The sequence below is a fragment of the Argiope bruennichi genome, chromosome 8 (genome assembly GCF_947563725.1).
Source record: "Argiope bruennichi chromosome 8, qqArgBrue1.1, whole genome shotgun sequence".
Classification (NCBI taxonomy): domain Eukaryota; kingdom Metazoa; phylum Arthropoda; class Arachnida; order Araneae; family Araneidae; genus Argiope; species Argiope bruennichi.
In genome coordinates this window covers 10,240,317-10,257,698 of record NC_079158.1, presented here as the reverse complement: position 1 = coordinate 10,257,698, position 17,382 = coordinate 10,240,317, and the positions used below count along the sequence as shown (strand labels likewise).

The following is a 17,382-nucleotide window of genomic DNA, read 5'->3' as shown; positions in this document are numbered from 1 at the left end:
ACAGCAACATTATTATACAAAACAATCACTATATTTGCGATCCAGCACATCCAAGTGAATTATTTGCAAATAAATGTTCTAAACAAAATACAAATATTGAACCTATTACCTTGGACTTCTATAGAATAAACTCCTTCCTCAACAACCAATTCGAAATTTGAGATTTTAAAAAAGCAATCCATAAAACTAAAAACTTTATTTCTGAGGCTGACAACATCCCAACCATCTAGTTTAAAAATCTCAATAATGATCAACTTCAAATTATTTTGAAATTATTTCAACACCAGTTTAATTCGGGTGATATCCTCAAACAATGGAGAAAAGCTCTAACATTTCGATTCTGAAACCAAACAAAGACAAAACCAAAGTTTCTTCCCACCGCCCACATCTCAGTTTTTTTTTTTTGCAAAGTCTTTGACCGTATCCTCATTCAACGCATTACTTATTATTTAACTTGTAACAAAAGGCTTCACAATAGCCTACATGGTTTCACACCCTTCAGAGATAATCAAACTGCTATTTACAATATTCAAGCAAAAATCACAGAAACTCACGAACAAAGACGTTGGTGTAAATCTCGATATCACAAGTGCATATGATTCTGTCCAAAATTGACAGCTTTATTTTTAAATGCTTACAATTTGGTATTATAGGCAACATGGCAAGTGGTTGTTCAACTTCCTTCAACCCAGAACTTTCCAGATTCGCTGGAACCACTCTCTTTCTAGTATCAAAACACTGAACAAAGCCTTACCTCAAGGCAGTATTCTTTCACCCATTCTGTTCATCTTTATGCACGACTTCCACGAAACCATAGAAGATGGGAGTAGAATGTATTCTTTTTGAGGATGATATCTTTGTTTTCTGTAGCCATCATTCCTGGGAAATCATTATCAAAAAAGTTCAAAACACATTTCGAAACATATACAAGCAGTGCAATTGCAGGAAACTAGAAGTCACTCCAGAGAAAAATGCAACAGCTGAATTGTCCTAGAAAAAAATTGAATGTATCCACATGTTTCTTACGCAGGCCACCGTTTAAAATGGAATGAAACGAATAAATTTCTTAGTATACATTTTCCTAAAAAGAATCAAAACTTATGTAAGTAATTCTCAAATACCTCAGAAATCATGCACTCAAAAAGATAAATAGTCTCAAGATATTTGCATTAAAACATCATGGCCCCAGAACTAAGGATATTATCAATACCACAACTAACAGAATTTTTAACATATTTTACTATGGTTGCACAGTAATCAACAAGTTTTCTGAGACATTTTAAAGTATGGAATTCTATTCAAACAATAGCTCTGAGAAACGTTCTAAGTCTCTCAAAATGGACCTCGAATATTGTCCTCCTGAAAATTGCTTCACAAGAAATGATGAAAAATTCAAGAGACTGGCATCCCAATTTTTCATTAAGCAAACCCCTAACGGTTTACGTTCCCGGCTTCTAACAGAGCGATAATCATAATAATCGAGAAATTCAATCAAGTATCAAAGACAAAAAGTCCATTTCGTTTATTCTCAAGAATTTAAACGAATCTTCGGGTCACATTATCACCTTGCCTGAAATCCCACTGACTACCTCTAATCATTCCGAAATTTTTTCTAACAGATTTTATATTTCAAAAAAAAAAAAAAAAATTACCATTGATTGAAATAAATAACTTTCAATGAATGCATTCGGAATTTCTTTCCTGATCATTTTATTATTGCTACTGATGCATCCAAAACACTTTAACACACCTCAACTGCTGATTTTTCCTCTATTCAAAAATTGATGCTTCGAAGCCATCCTAATAATTCCATTTTTAATGCAAAAAGTTTAATCATTTCTGAAACACTAGATGTTTTCGTCGTTCCTACAAATGATTGCTTGATTCTTATATATGACTACTCCGAGCCTACATTCTTGAAAAATATTTCCATCCAGTCGCCAAAAAACGTATAATCTCCAAAGTAGGAGATTTAATCAAACTAAACCAAAGAATATCTCTTTCTATGGGCGCCTGGTCACTCGGATATAATCAGGGACGAGCTTACAGTCATTTAGCCGAAGAAGTTACAGAAAATACACCTTGGATTGAATGGATCTCTCCTGAAGATATTTCAAGCCTCAAGAAAGCAACATATCCGATCACAATCAATAATTACCGAAACAGCAAGTATTTCACCTCCTTAGGAGACATTCCTAGCATTGGAGCACTCTCTTCCTGGTCCAGATATCAGGGGATGTTGTTGTTTTGGCCAGACTATTCAGCAAAACAGTTATAACACCAAAACCTTCGAATCATTTTAACCTCCAAAATGATCCACTTTGTCATGAATGTAACAACATTAATGATACTGAACACAAAATTCTTTCGCGCAAAAAGTACACTTATTATAGGAACAAGTTGTGGACGTTTCTACAATTAGATAAACAAGATATCTTCACACATGCTTTGGGAAAAATATATCAAACAAAACCAATCTTCAATATCTGCTAACTTCATTGATCACATTCTGCTGCAAAGTTGCTCTGTAACTGACTGAAACTTCAATCTGTTTGTGTGCGCGTTCTTGTGTTTATAGATGAAATTTCTTGCTCTCTCCATCAGGGATAGCAGCCATTCTAGATAGAAATTCCAACCTCTTACCTTCCTTGTGATTATACGAACTTAATAACAAATAGTTTAGAAAAGATTAAAAGAAACTGCCAAATATTACTTTTAAACCTTTTTCTTCCAACACATCAGAAGAAATTACTTCCTCTAATAATAATAAAAAACTCATGCTTTTATCTTTAAATTATACCATTCCACTAACATCTAACAAATTTGGAACCTGTATACCATGGAGTTCAGAAATATGCACCTCGAAGCGATTTTTAAAAAATTTAATTAGAATTTCAGTTAATTAAAATTAAGCGAAATTTCGGCGTTTTTCTGCAATAACATCGGAAAATGTTACCATACAAACATAATTTTTAGATCCAGTAAAAGTTTAAAAATTTTTCTTTTTAATTATACCAATGTTTTAACTTATAAATTAAGTTTTTATTTTCATTCATTTTTTAAAAAAAATACTTTAATTATATTTTTCAACATTTCGCACCAAATAAAAACAAATTTAACCTGCACGAACACGTTTCGGGTGCATGTGAAAAAAAATTTAGTTTGTATCAATATGTTGCCATCCCATTGATAAAACCTCAAATTAAAAAATAAATTAACTGTTACTGGAAATTAAATCTAGATGTCTGCACATGTTTGTATGAAATGAAATAAATAAGAAATATAATATTTTCTGAAAAATAAATGCTAGAAAAAAATTTCAGACTTTTTACAACATTTATATTATTAATTCAGTAAATCAGTTTTATTCAAGACAAATGTGGTTTAATATATATACAGGATATCCATCTTAATAAGCGCCAAAGAGCTATTATGTAAACCTTTAATAAAAGACTTACATCTGCTAACAAAATGGTCTAAATGAAATAAATAAATTATATTTTATGTAACTTAAGTCAATAAATGTTTTAATGAATTACGAATTTTAAATTTTTCATAAACCATCGCCCTGTGAATCATATTTAACAAAATATTATTGAAACACTAATATTTTAAATAAAAAGAGCTTCTCCCATTAAATTAATTCCTAAAACTTACTGATTTAGAAGTATCACTATTCTATAAATAGGCACAATTTTAGACCTTTCCATCCACCGTCTTAAAGAAAATATGTCACTCCATGCCCAGGCTTTCTACGGCCAGATCATATGACCTACAGCTACCAAACTAGGCCCATATATACGTTAAAGAACAAGGATATGTACCTCAAGAGTGATTTTTTAAAAATTTTAATTAATTAAAAATTAATCGAAATTTTGTTGTTTTCCCTCGATTATTTCCGAAAATATTACAACACAAAATTGATCTTTACATCATCTTAAAAGTTCAGAAAATAATCTTCCATTGCTAACAATGTTTTAACTTAAAAATTAAGTTTCTACTTTTTAAAAATTATTTTCATTACATTTTCCAACAATTCATTTCGCACAGAATGAAAATACAATTTAATCTTTCTGAGGATATTATGAGTATGTGGGAACAATTAGCGTTTATCAGCGCGTTACCACCACGTTGACAAATCTCAAATTACAAGATTAAATTAACTCTTACTGCAAACTAAACCTAAGAAAGCAATTTTCAACACGTGTTTGTATGAAATAGAATAAATATAAAATAAGATATTTTCTTTAAAAAAAAAGGAAAAAAAAAAGTTTCTGCCAATTTAAAATGGCTATATTATTGATTCAGTTATATTGAAGGCACACACAGGATATCCACTCTACTTGGAGCCCAACAGTTAATTTCTAAACCTTCATTAAATGCAATATATATTTAATAAAAATGGTCAAAATGAAATAAATAGTTTTATTTTATGTAGTTTGAATCAATAAATGTTCTGAAGAATGACGAAATTTTAAATTTTTATACAAATCCTCTGTTTTGTGAATCATATTTAGTAAAAGATTCTCGAGATATTAATACTTTAAAGAAAAAAAAAAAATCCAAATTTTTTCAATTAAAACTTAAATTTTGAAAATATGAATGTCTCTATTCCAGAAAAACGCGGGATTTTAGACCTCTTGAAGAAAATACGCCATTCAGGCCTTGAACTTTCCTCAAGAATAATAAAATCTAAATGTAATTGTCAATTATCTTAAAATAATGATATTCAAAGCTTTATAACTCGATCGCAGAAGAATGGAAAGATAAGACTGTCACAATAATTTTACTTCATATGATTCATAAGATCGAAGGATTGTATAAAATTTAGACTTCATAACTGTTTTCAAAATGACATTTATTGATCGAAATAAAATATTATTCTCCGCATTTAAATCATTTTGAAGATAAAACTGAATTTTACGAAGAATCAGAAAATTTTTAATGAACCAAAACAACATCTTGTTCTCACATAATAATAATAAAAAAATTAGCAGCTCTAAATCTCAGCGAACAAAGTAGTCTTAAAAGACGGCTAGTTTAAATTAGTTCTTGATTATATAAAGTTAATATTTTAAATCCAGTTTAAAATAGCATCAAAAACTAAAAATACATAATTTCTTTCGTTTTCGAAACACGTAATGTGATTGACTTGATGTTAATGGGATAAATAAAAGGTCGATATTAGTTTCTTTTTCGTGAAAAAGATTATGAAAGTTGAAAATCATAACAGCAACAAGACTTGGGTCTTAGTTACGTTACCTTCTTCAGAAAACGAAAAAGCAAAACTAATTTAGCTAATTATACCAACTATTATTTGACGTCGTGGAGGGGGGGGGGGGGTAACGAAAGTTTTTAGGGAACATATTTATATATATATGCAATAAATTAGATATATTAGAGTTTTTTATTCTCCACTGCAATTCCGAATAACCAACTTTACAATTCCTAAATTGTTTTGATTATGAATACATTTGCTAAATTGAGCGTTAATCGTAACTCAAAACGACAAATTAAAATTACACCGAATTATCATTATAAAATCATAAATTAAAAGCGGGGAATTGCAATGAAAGGGTAAATTTTTTTAAAGAATATATTGATAAACAGATAATACAGAACAATTGGATGCAGAATTCGTCCTAAATTTTATGCATGATATCTGTATTCAGAATTGAAATAACTTCCTATATATGGCTCTAACGATCCTACTTAGCTGAAATTTGGAAACTGAATTCGGAGTGATATTTAATATGATGGTAACATATTTCTAGGACGTTTTATTCTATAAAATACTGGTGCAACAGCCAGCTAATTCTAAGAAAATGGCCCTCAAACTTCCATTAAGTTAGTTCATAATTATTTGTCACTATGCCTGAGTATCGAGATGTGGGATTCGTTAAACATTAACATCTACAAGGTCAAGGGTCTCGAGCTACGTTTAAGTAATTTCAGATTAAACTAAGAATATCTATAGAGCAATTAATTTCGTGTAATTGATTTTCCCCCCACAAAAATAAATGTTTAACCACATGGGACTTGAATTACATTTAAGATAAATTAAATAGATTATAAAGATATAAGATAATTAATTAGATTATAAATAATTTTAATATCTATTATCCTCTTAAGAAGTTTTCAATTTTTGGATTTCAATGGCGAGAAATTATTTGCTCGTCGAAACCCCGTATTTGTCTCGGGAACTGAAGAGAACAGTTTACAATTTATTAAATCCATAAGCAAATGTAGAAAGTAAGTGATATGTTATCGATACAAAGCAACACGACGGTAACGGTACAAAGCAACACGAATAAGAATTTATACATATTATATATATATATATATACACGAAGTAATGAAAAAGACTAATGGAATAATGTTTTATAAATTTCGTTAGACTGAAATTCTTCTGCAGGAACATTTTTCTACCCTTTCTGTTATAAGAAGTTTGAGAAAATGAAGCGGTTCTTTTCAGCTTTTGTATCCATTGGAGATTCTCATATCGCCCTTTAATTCAATATAATACAGATAATGAACATATTCGTGAATACGGATAATAATAGTTTATAAAATGAAACCACTCTAGAATCAAAGTTGAGATTAAAGTATGAAGTTACTTATAATTAAGGTTTGCAAGCGAAAAATAATTGGACTTTATCTGTATCCTCAGGTTCAATTTCTCATGAAGCGTTACTGATGGCTGACGAAATTTATGAATGTAGAATAAATACCTAGAATTAATGATTAATTTTTTCGATGTGAGTAATTATAGGTAATATTTATCACAATTAAAGTAATATTTTTCTGTTTGAAAATAAATATTAAACTAATACTTTTTAATAAAAATAACTTTAAAAATGATAAATTAATTTCGTTTATGATTCATATATTAGGCGAGTGAATGTTTATTAGTACATTAAAATGAAAACATATCAATAGAACCTATTTGTAAATTTTTAATTTAAACTGAAATACGTTTGAAATGAAATTTAAAAAAAAAATCCTAGTTCACGATCGAACTTCGATCCCGCGCATGAGTATGCCTTCGGGACAAATAATAATACGCGGAGCTGAAAGTTTGTGGGCCTTTTCCGCAGAATTGGCTGCCTTTGAATTTTGATATTTTATTGAATGAACAATCTGAAAGCATGTTATAATTATTGTACTAATTCTCATTCCGAACTCAATCTTCCAGCCAGCATCCTCTTCTTGTCAAAAACTTAAATGCAAACATTCTATTGCTTGGGCATGAGTTAAAACAAAGAAAATCTCCGCTCCTTACTGTCGCAAATGACCGATTTTCACTTGTTGCAAACAATGCTTCATTCCATTTACAAAAGAAGGGGGAGAAGCAGCAAATAGCAAGATCGATAAGAATTATTAAAATAAATTTATTTTACTTTTCCCAATCTTCCTGATCATTCCCAGTTGACTGGCCACCCTATAAAGGTTTTTCATAGTCATTTTATTGAAATATATGTTGGAATAATAAAATCAACTATTTTCTTCAAGGCTAAATAGAGTCAAATGGCATATTTTTCTGGAATATACCGATTGATCCATTAGGCATATTCCAGATAATATTCCAAATAATATTCTTTCACATTCAAATTTTTACATACACACTTGAGCAGAGACACTGTTTAACTAAATGTAATAATAGGTGATTAATTAAAAACCTAGCAGAAAAACCTAATAGAAAAAAAAAAAAAAAAAAAAACTAAATGCAGAGGAGAATAAAAACCAAATTCCTAAGGAAATATCAAACTCATCTTCACAAAACCTTTTTCTTCAAGACAAAATATAACAGACAAAACCTCCCATATGAAGAGTCGCACCAAACACGTATATCAATAAAGTTATTACAAAATTTCACAGCGACATAAATACACATATCCTGCTAATATATTAGAATTATTAATTCAAAAACACTTAATATTTCTTATGAAAACTTCAGCAAAATAAATAACAGCACTGTGATTCAACAGTAATACGATCCCATCAGTCATAAAAACACAAGGGCACAAGTACACAGATATGAACCATGATCCCACTGAACTCACCTTTACTCTTAATGACCCCAGAGGGAAAATTAAAAATCAAAGCTTTATTTCAGAGTATATTTTTATAAGTTTTTTTTATATATAAAGTTAAGTTTTTTATATGATATATCAAATATTCAATAAAATGCAGGTTTTGAAGTTAGAGGAATACAAACACCTTGATATTTCTACTTACACCTAACATCTAATTTAAAGCTATATGAAAACTTATTTTAGAATCATTTTGAGCTTTCAGAAGAGATGTTTCCCTCTCCAAACATCTGTATCACACCAATGAGAGACCCTAACATGCATTAGGCCTGTATACAGCGATTCCAGTTTTGAACCAAAACTATACCATGACGATTCTGTAACATGCTGTTCCTTGCTTCTTACTTAAAAGAAACAAGAATTGAAATAGATTTTTTTCTTTCATTCTTTAACTTCAAAAAGATAAATTTAATTGATAATTTGAATTTAATAAAAATAATTTTACAGAAATCAATAAAATGAAATGAAAAAAAAAGTTATCCAATTGTTTTAATACTTTGATCACAAATACTACACAACAAATAGTTTTATTTGTAATCATATTCAAAAGCAATTTTAATTTGGACATACCAAGTAAAATAAAAAATTAAACACTATAATACAATAAATTTTACAATAATTATAAAAATCATGATAAAAATTTATAAATTCTAAAAGAAACTGAATTAAACAAATAAAATTTCTATTTTAATTCATTTTAAAAACTGCAGATTATAATCTTCATAAATTCAGCATTGTTCTTTACTTTCTTTTACAGTAATTTTTAAGCTTTTACTGATCTTATTGAAATGGATGCTATATTCCCCATTTAAATCTCATAAAATATTAAAATCCTAGCAAGTTTAAATTTGATTACTCTTATTACAAATGGTTATCACTTTCTTATGGAAGAAATATGCATATGATCAAATTAAAAAAAAAAAGAATTTCAAAATTTTGTTGGTGCATTCAAAATAATAGTCCATATGATTATCATTTATCACATGGAAAATATCCAAGCATTAGTCTATTTTATTATGATTTGAAGCATTCTCTTGGAGACATAATGAAATGATTAATTTGCACAGTTCATTCAATCATTATAGGTAAAAGAGGCATTCAAACAAAATCTTCAACATATTCCCATGAAATACAACGCGAGAAGCAATGCAAGATAATATAAACGGCCTCATATAGAATTAAATTCAATTGGACAAAGTATTGAAGATATACAAAGAATGCAATGTACATGTTTTTTTTTTCTCTAATTATTATGGCATTAATGAATGAAAATAAGTTTCCCTTCCAAATACCGACATTTAGGGTGCCATTATTAAGTAAATAATTTTTCTTCCTGAAATATAGCCATTTGTAATCAGAGCAATTATTCTGAATTATCCACATAAGATTGATGAAAATTTCTTATAACTAAAATCTTTATAAAAAGTATAAAATAGCTTTCAAGGTAAAAATTTAAACTATCATTTTATTATTATGTTTAAATAATGAATGAAATTTTCAGCAATATGTAAGCATCTCACATTACCACTGCTGTAGTAATTATAATGAATGTACTAGTGTTAGATTTTTTTAGAGTAGCAGCAAAAGTTATTTTTCCCTTAACTGCTCATGAATTTATATAATTTCAAACAATATCAACTAAAATTGACAATTTCTAATTATCTGAGAAATTATATTATAGATTTTGCACAGAATTAAAGTTTTTAAACTGAATATTTCATTTGATTTTGAGCAGAAGCCAACTATTTTTTTTAATACAATTCAATATTACCACCTTTAAATGAAAGAACAAATGTTAATGCTTTAAGATAATAAAAATTGCAATGGAAAAAGGTATTAAATTAAAAACCATTTCCAGAATATTATACCTCAGTTTCTCTAATGTATGTAGAAATCTACATTCAAAGAACTGTTATAAAAAAAATCCATGATAAGAATGGCTTTGAATGATTGTTATTAAAAAAGTAAGATAAGAATAGCTTTGAATGATTGTTCATAACCTAGAACAGATTTATAACTATTGTTACAGCATAGTGAAACAATTCAACACAACACCAAAGTATATACAACTTCAACTTAAATTATATATATCTACAAAAATATCCGACGTGTTTCGTTATTTACAAAGACACACCTAAGCACATACCAGGTACCAATATACAATATAATTATGCAGACACAGATTTCCCCAACAAGTAGGCTAATAGTGATCACATTTAACAAATGAATTTGAAAATTTAAGATTAATTAAAGATACATGCTCAAGATGCAAACAAAAGAAATAGCTTTCATAAAAATTATATCATGTAGTTCAGAAAAGTTAATATGTAAAGATTTTTTTTTTTTTTCCCAATCCTTAAAATGAAAAGTGCTATTCTATTTAAACATCATCACTGTAAGAAATATTTGACACTGTTGTTCATGAAAATATCAGAAGCTAAAAGAACTGCTGAAGAATCTCATTTTGGGGCAAGTATCTTTAATTATCTACAAAAATCTCAGCCTACCAGCAACAAAGAAGTTGTTGGATATTTTAAATTTATTATTTCTTTTCTCCTTCAAGTACAATTAGCAGAGCACAAATACAATTGTTAGCATGCAAAATAAACACAAAATATGTGCAAAAATAATAGAGCAAAATAAATATATCATTAAAGCACACTAGTGTTCTTTTACACACATTTTAAAAAGAGGCTTTTTATCACAGGGCATACGTTTTCTAACAAGGATCTATCGATGTTATAAAATGTCATACTATAAATATTTTCTTGGTAGTATTTTTCAGGAATATTCACAGTCTATCAACACAGTAAGAAAGTGGAATTCTTGAATTCATTATTCACTATCCGTAAGCAATATATTCATGCATGGATATAAGCAAGAGAAGGGGAAGGGAGAAAAGGATAGCTGCTCATACTAGATTTATAAAAAAGTGAAAAACAGTATACTTATTGTTTAATGTCATATCTTAAAAAGCAGATGATGACAACAGACATACCATTCTCCAAAAATAGTGTTAAAAAGGGAAATATTTACAAAAGAAAAAGTCAAAAAACAACATCTAAAGTATATGAAAAATGTAATTGTTTGTACATGTAATAATGTAAAAACATTCATCCATTGAGGGCAAAATGACATTAAACAAATATTAAAAAACAAACAAAGTTCAAAGTTAAGTTTTCAGAATATTATGACCTTCTGTTAGCAGAAACGTACATTTAATGAATTGTGTTAAAAGGGAAATAAAGTAGCTCACATCAAATTTCAATAAATTAAAAAAAATATATGGATATGACTTCCAGAATTAATATTTCAGGTATTGTAAATATAATCACATTTTTGGATCATGAAAACAAAAAGACAGTATTATAATCAGCATTACAACCTATAAAATTAAGGAGTCTTTAATAATGCATGATATATCTATAGGTAACAAATAAAAATAAGACCAATAAATGACATAACTATAAAAAAATTACAAAATCTATAAAATCTAGGACAAGTGCTCATACAATTAAATCTCATAACTTTGATTGAAAAGTCATAAATAAAAAAAATAAAGGAGGATTTCAGCATTAAATAAAAGTCTTTAGTTTAAGTGGGGAGAAGTGGCATGTCTGCAAGAGCATTATACAAAAATGCTAATCTTCCGAAGAGGGCACAGTTACAGTTAAGTACAAAAGTGGACAGGCAGCCAAAGCTTAGTGTGAGGCTTGGTTCTAACACATGCAACCTCCGTCAGTCTTCGGAGGCTCACTTGGGGCGTCTTTCAGATCCACATCCACAACTGAAGAACACGAGTCAAGGAACAAACAAAAAAAAGGAAGGGGAAAAATACAAATTCATGCTGCATGGAACAAAATCATTTTGAACATAAAAGTGCCAAGTTACAGAAATAACAGTAAGGCTAAAAGCAGTTTAGGAGGGAGGAAATCTCATTCTAAGAAAGAATTTAAAAAAAAAAAAAAATCTAAAAATAAAGATGCTGTTTTAAAGTGTTTTAGTATTTAGCACACAGCTTTTAGACATATGTTTTTATCTTTCGAAGCCTCATTCCAAACACAAATAAAATGCACTCTTTAAAAAGCAATAGTTGATAAGCATACAGGTATTCTAATATACTTCCTACAATGGGGCAGAACTTTTGTATTATGCATTAAGCCATGGAAAAAGGCAATTACAACTAGTGACGTAAATAAAAGCGATTGCACGCTAATAAAGTTAAAAAAGGAAATAATTCTAAAAAAGCCAATATTTTACCTATACTCTTTTAAATATACTATCAATTTGAGTGTTAGAGATATCACAAATTTATATTTACAAGTGACGGACTTTCACGAAAACAATGTAAATTTGTTTAATCAAATTATAAATAACATCAGTTTATTCTTTCAACTAATATTATAAGATCTATTTTGTTTATTTACTTATAATTAATAAAGACAATTGTGTTTCTAAATCAAAATTAATTTTATAAAACTTTTTTGGTTTTTAAAAAATAGGTAATTTTTTTTTCAAAACCTCCACCCAACACTGCATTCAATATGAAGAAACAAAAAATTAGTCTAATTAGACTAATTTTGAAATAACATAAAAGTTTTGTAAAAGAGCCCAATAAATCGAAAAAAGATTTTTAAAAATAAGATTCTGCATGAAAAGCAAAAAGAAAAGGATACTATCCTCTTTTGTCCGCTCTGGAGTTTCCATTCCAGGTAATGCAGCTGCTACACGCCTAAACAACTATTAAAAAAAACATTGACTCATTAAAACAGTAACATGACACTAAAATTTAATAAAGACAGATTTTACAAACATAATTCAATTAGTAAACTTAAAAGTAAAAATTTTAATTTTTCTACTCTAATCTTTAATTTAGTATTGTATATATTATACAATCTCAAAATCATCCCTTCCGAAATTTCCCTTCACGAGGGGATTCCTGCCATGGAATCAAAATTTAACCATATTAATCTGTTCGATGACAATTAAACTCATATTCCAGAGTCTATTAAAAGTGCGAAAAATTTCAAAACTAATACATAAGAAAGTGAGAACAAAATCAATTACAAAATCCCATCACTTTTTATGATGAACATACTTTAAAAGATGAACGTACTTTTAGAGATGGTGGTGGGAAAAATTGTAATGTAACAATCAGGGAACAAGGAATTTAAATCTGAAAGAAGGAGGGAAAATGTATGGCTATCTCATATTTTCTCCCTCTAGTTTAGCAAGTATTAGCTGTTAGGTGGTAGAAAAAAAAGGGAATTATGTACTCTCGGTAGTAAGTTTCTTAAGTACTTCTCAAAATACTTGAAAACAACAAATTCAGTCATAAAAATAGGTTGTATAAAAATCAGCAAAAAAAAAAAAAAAAAATTATAGATTTTGCTGTAGAATTAGTAGGCCTTATTAAATCTGCAATGTCTTATCAATTAAAAAAATCGACACACACACATTCTTATACCAATACCAAACAGTTAATGTGAAATGGAAATTTACAGAAATCCTTCCAGCTAAGATTATATCATATTTAATTCACCACTGTTGAAATTGTAAAATCCTTACTAAAATAGCTTCCTGCAGCTTTTAAACAGGATATTTTATGTTTAACAAACCAATACCAGAATAAAAATATAAATTAAAACATTTTTTTTAAAAAAAAGTAAGGAAGAGATATGAAGTAGAAGCACATGGAACTTCTATTCATTAAAGGCAACATTTCGCAAATTTAATGCACTTTGTTAGACGAGGAATTTATTTCATTTGTAATAATGCAAGAGTCTTTATATGATGGTTAAACAAAAATTTCTTATTATCATTATGCCATTCGGCAATACCACAATGGTGTTAGTGTTACTTAGTATGTTAGCAAAACTTGACAATTTATAATCTCCAGATAACCTCAAAAAACTGCCAATGACAAGCAAAGTAATTTTAATTAGTATTGCCGGTGCCAAGTGAAGAAATTTTTACGAGACATGCAGATGGCAAAGTGTTAAACACAAAAAAATTCGAAATTAATTTTGTGCATAAAAAAAAATCTCAACGACTTTTCTTCTATTGCTTTTATATTGTTATTTACAAGGCCAGTGGCTATTGAATTTATTAATCCATCAAAACCATGACCCACTAGATATTAAGATTGTAGTTCGACATTTTCTTGAATATTCATGTGACTTTCAAAGCATTTTTTTTACTATCAATATAAATACAAATGTTCGTTTGTTCAAAATCTTCACTCTCCGAGTGTTTTTCACTGCTTGCATTGAAACTTTGACACAACTTTGCATTTAAATATACACGTTTTTATATACATATATAAATGCCACATCGATGACAAGTTTAAAAGAAAAAAAAAAAGCTTTCTAAAAAACAGCACCAATTCTTGAAAGTAAAAGAAAAATACGCTATACCAAAATTTTACGATTCCATTTCAATGTTTCCGATTAACATTTCCTTTGCGATTTCCGATTTTATGATTCAATTTCAATATATCCCGATTGCATTGTCAAATTGAATTTTCAAAGATACCGATTTTTCTTTTCTTTTTCCATTTTGATTTAGTTATTTTATGTTACATAGTGTTGGAATTGCACTATGTCACCTATAATGTTTGTTTTGAGAGTTCAGTTTATTTTTAAAAATATTCTTCATAGTTTTTTATATATATATATATATATTTTTAAAACTATTTTTCTTATTTTGCAATGCATTTTGAAGTGTTATTAAGTTGTGTCTTTTATTTTTTTTTATCTGAATTCAAACTATCAGGGTTACCTCTCAAATCTGGAAAAAAAAATATTTCTGTTTTTATCCTTTATGTGCATTAAGGATACAAGAAAATGCACTTATGTGCTAGTTATAATATAATATGGATTTAAGGAGTGGAAAAAGCAAGGAAAGTAAGCATACAAATTAACATTATTCAAAATAATAGCATATTAAAAGAAGGTTTAAATTTACATAATAAAAAAATTCTCTTTAATTAAAATCTGGAATTTAACAAGTAAATATTTAAGTATTAAGGCCGGTATATAATACCTCTCGCGCTCTTTGAATGTAAGTTGTACAAAATTAAGGACTCAGGTGAAATAAAGTACAAAACATTTTTATTATCATGATACAAATCATTTAATAATAATTTAAACAAAAAAAAAATTACAAAGCAAGATTACTTTTCTTTATTTATTCATTTTTCAAATTCAAGTATTTAGGGATCAATTTCTGCAAATTTTTCAGCCATCAATTTCATATAGCTAATGGATCTAAAAATGTAACAAATAAGGCATGACATTTCTGTACTGCCTAAAGTACATTTTTCAGCTATTCCATTTTCAGTGAAAATATGTGAAGATATTTTCAATATATCATTTAATACCTTAAAGAATGAATATGATGCAAAAAGTTTTAATGCCCATAAAAATTCAACTTCAAATGATTGTCCTTGAACTAAGAAGTTCGAAATCAGTTTATTTTTGGAAAATAAATCTGATGTTTTCGGATTTGATTTATATCATCTTTTCCTGTACTCCTTTTAGATACTAAGCTCAACATGAATGATGACTTTTCGGAACTGCATGCAGTCTTGTATGTTTTCATTTTTTGGCATGACTAGTAAGTATCTATTTTCCAATATTACGTAGTCTTATTTTCTTATAAAGCAAGCAGTACGCAATAAATGGAGTTTGCAGAACTTATCAAATACATTTAGCAAAATCAAAATTGATTTTTTTTTAAGTCCGTGCAAATTGTATCAAATACAGATTTTGAGCAGTTCATTGTTTTTAAAAAAATTTTCTAATCTACACTGAATAAGCTCACAATTTTCCAAATAGTAAACAAACCCTCCAATAAATTCATGTGTCAGTGAATAAACATTACTGCGATGCAATGTTTCTGCAGAAATTTAATCTACTCCCCCCGAGTAGTTTCCGTCGTCTCGTGCATGCTCATTAGCTGCAATTCGAGAATCTCATAGAGAAAGAACAACTGCCTCGCAAACTGAAAATGGAATGATCAATACAGAAAAAAAGGGTCAAGTATCTCCGTTACATAAATGTGAATGGTATTGTTTGGTTTTTCAAAATTATGATTATGATCTTTTATCTTGCAATCTTGAGAAATCGGCATTTTTAAGATGGGGAAAAAATAATTACTAAGAAACTAAAATTCCCTGTATTTTCCTGGTTTTATGAAGATTTTCAAATTTCCTTGCATTTTCCCGTTTTTTTTAAAAAGAATATTTTTAAATTCCCTGTGTTTTCCTAGTGGCATTGCAAATTTGAGTTGCATTGTGAAATTGACCTCTTCGTGTGCTGGTGGTTCGAGTGGATTGAAATATTTTCTTTCTCATAGAGTTGGAATACAGCTGTGCAATATGCATACATATTTTTATAATCTCTTATGCATATTTTACATATATATTATATATATTTGCATATAATGCTTTGTCCATGCTGTCTTGTTAACATATGAGCAAACATTTTGGATAAATTTATAGTCGATATAGTTCAAAGTAGTGGTGGTGGAAATGGCAGCGAGGTGAAATTTTCTTTCCTTCTTCACAATTGAAGATTAAAAAAAAAGAAAAAAGAATTAGATAGATTTGTGTCTTATTAAGCCAAACAACTTGCATTCTAAAAATGTTTTGATAACATTAACTGCTTAGAAAGAATACTAGGAACGAAAAATTTTACTTCAACTACTTTGAATATGATCTGTATTGCCATACTTAAATAAATAAACCTTCTATACTTCCTCTTCTTAATTTAAAATTGTTTATATGCATGTGAGTGAAGTTTAATAGCTTGTAAAAAAATAGCAATGAATATTTATTATAAACATTATTTAAAAATGGCCAGGTTTAGATAATTTTAGAATCTGTACATATTTTAGTTCTTTAGAATACATTTGATTATAATTATTTATTTAAATAAGGGAATACAGATCATCTTAAGTAATCATTTTGTAGTAAATGTTGTATTATGTAAAATAAAGTCATATCTATGGTCATTTCCATATGCAATATTCCACAGTTTTTGCCTAAAGATTTAAAGGAATTGAATATAAAAGCACTCACTTAGATAAGGAATCTGTCTTCCAGCTTACCAAAAGATTTTTTAATTTAAATTTTTTTAGAGTAAATCCAACTATAGACAACGTACATTTTCAGTTACCAAATATGTAATTAATGATTTATAATGCACAAAAGTATTCCACAATATTAGTTCTTTGAAAATTACCCAATCAAACAATGGACTCGTACTTTCTTATTCTTCCCTATAGG

The 17,382-nt window shown here is 28.3% G+C and overlaps 1 protein-coding gene across 2 annotated transcripts in view; it reads right to left on the bottom strand.

The window, feature by feature from the left end:
• The window catches only part of LOC129980488 (ras-related protein Rab-6A), a 42,227-nt gene that overhangs the window by 10,255 nt on the left and 14,590 nt on the right, over nucleotides 1–17,382 (bottom strand). Inside the window, exons 7-8 of one of the 2 annotated variants that reach the window (XM_056090805.1) lie at nucleotides 12,770–12,833; nucleotides 8,679–11,880 (exon numbers count right to left, since the gene is read on the bottom strand). In XM_056090805.1, coding sequence (XP_055946780.1) covers nucleotides 11,813–11,880; nucleotides 12,770–12,833 — 132 coding nt within the window. In that variant the 3' untranslated portion in view covers nucleotides 8,679–11,812. Of the gene's footprint in view, nucleotides 1–8,678; nucleotides 11,881–12,769; nucleotides 12,834–17,382 lie in introns of those variants that run through there. The other variant, XM_056090806.1, reaches the window with a different exon arrangement.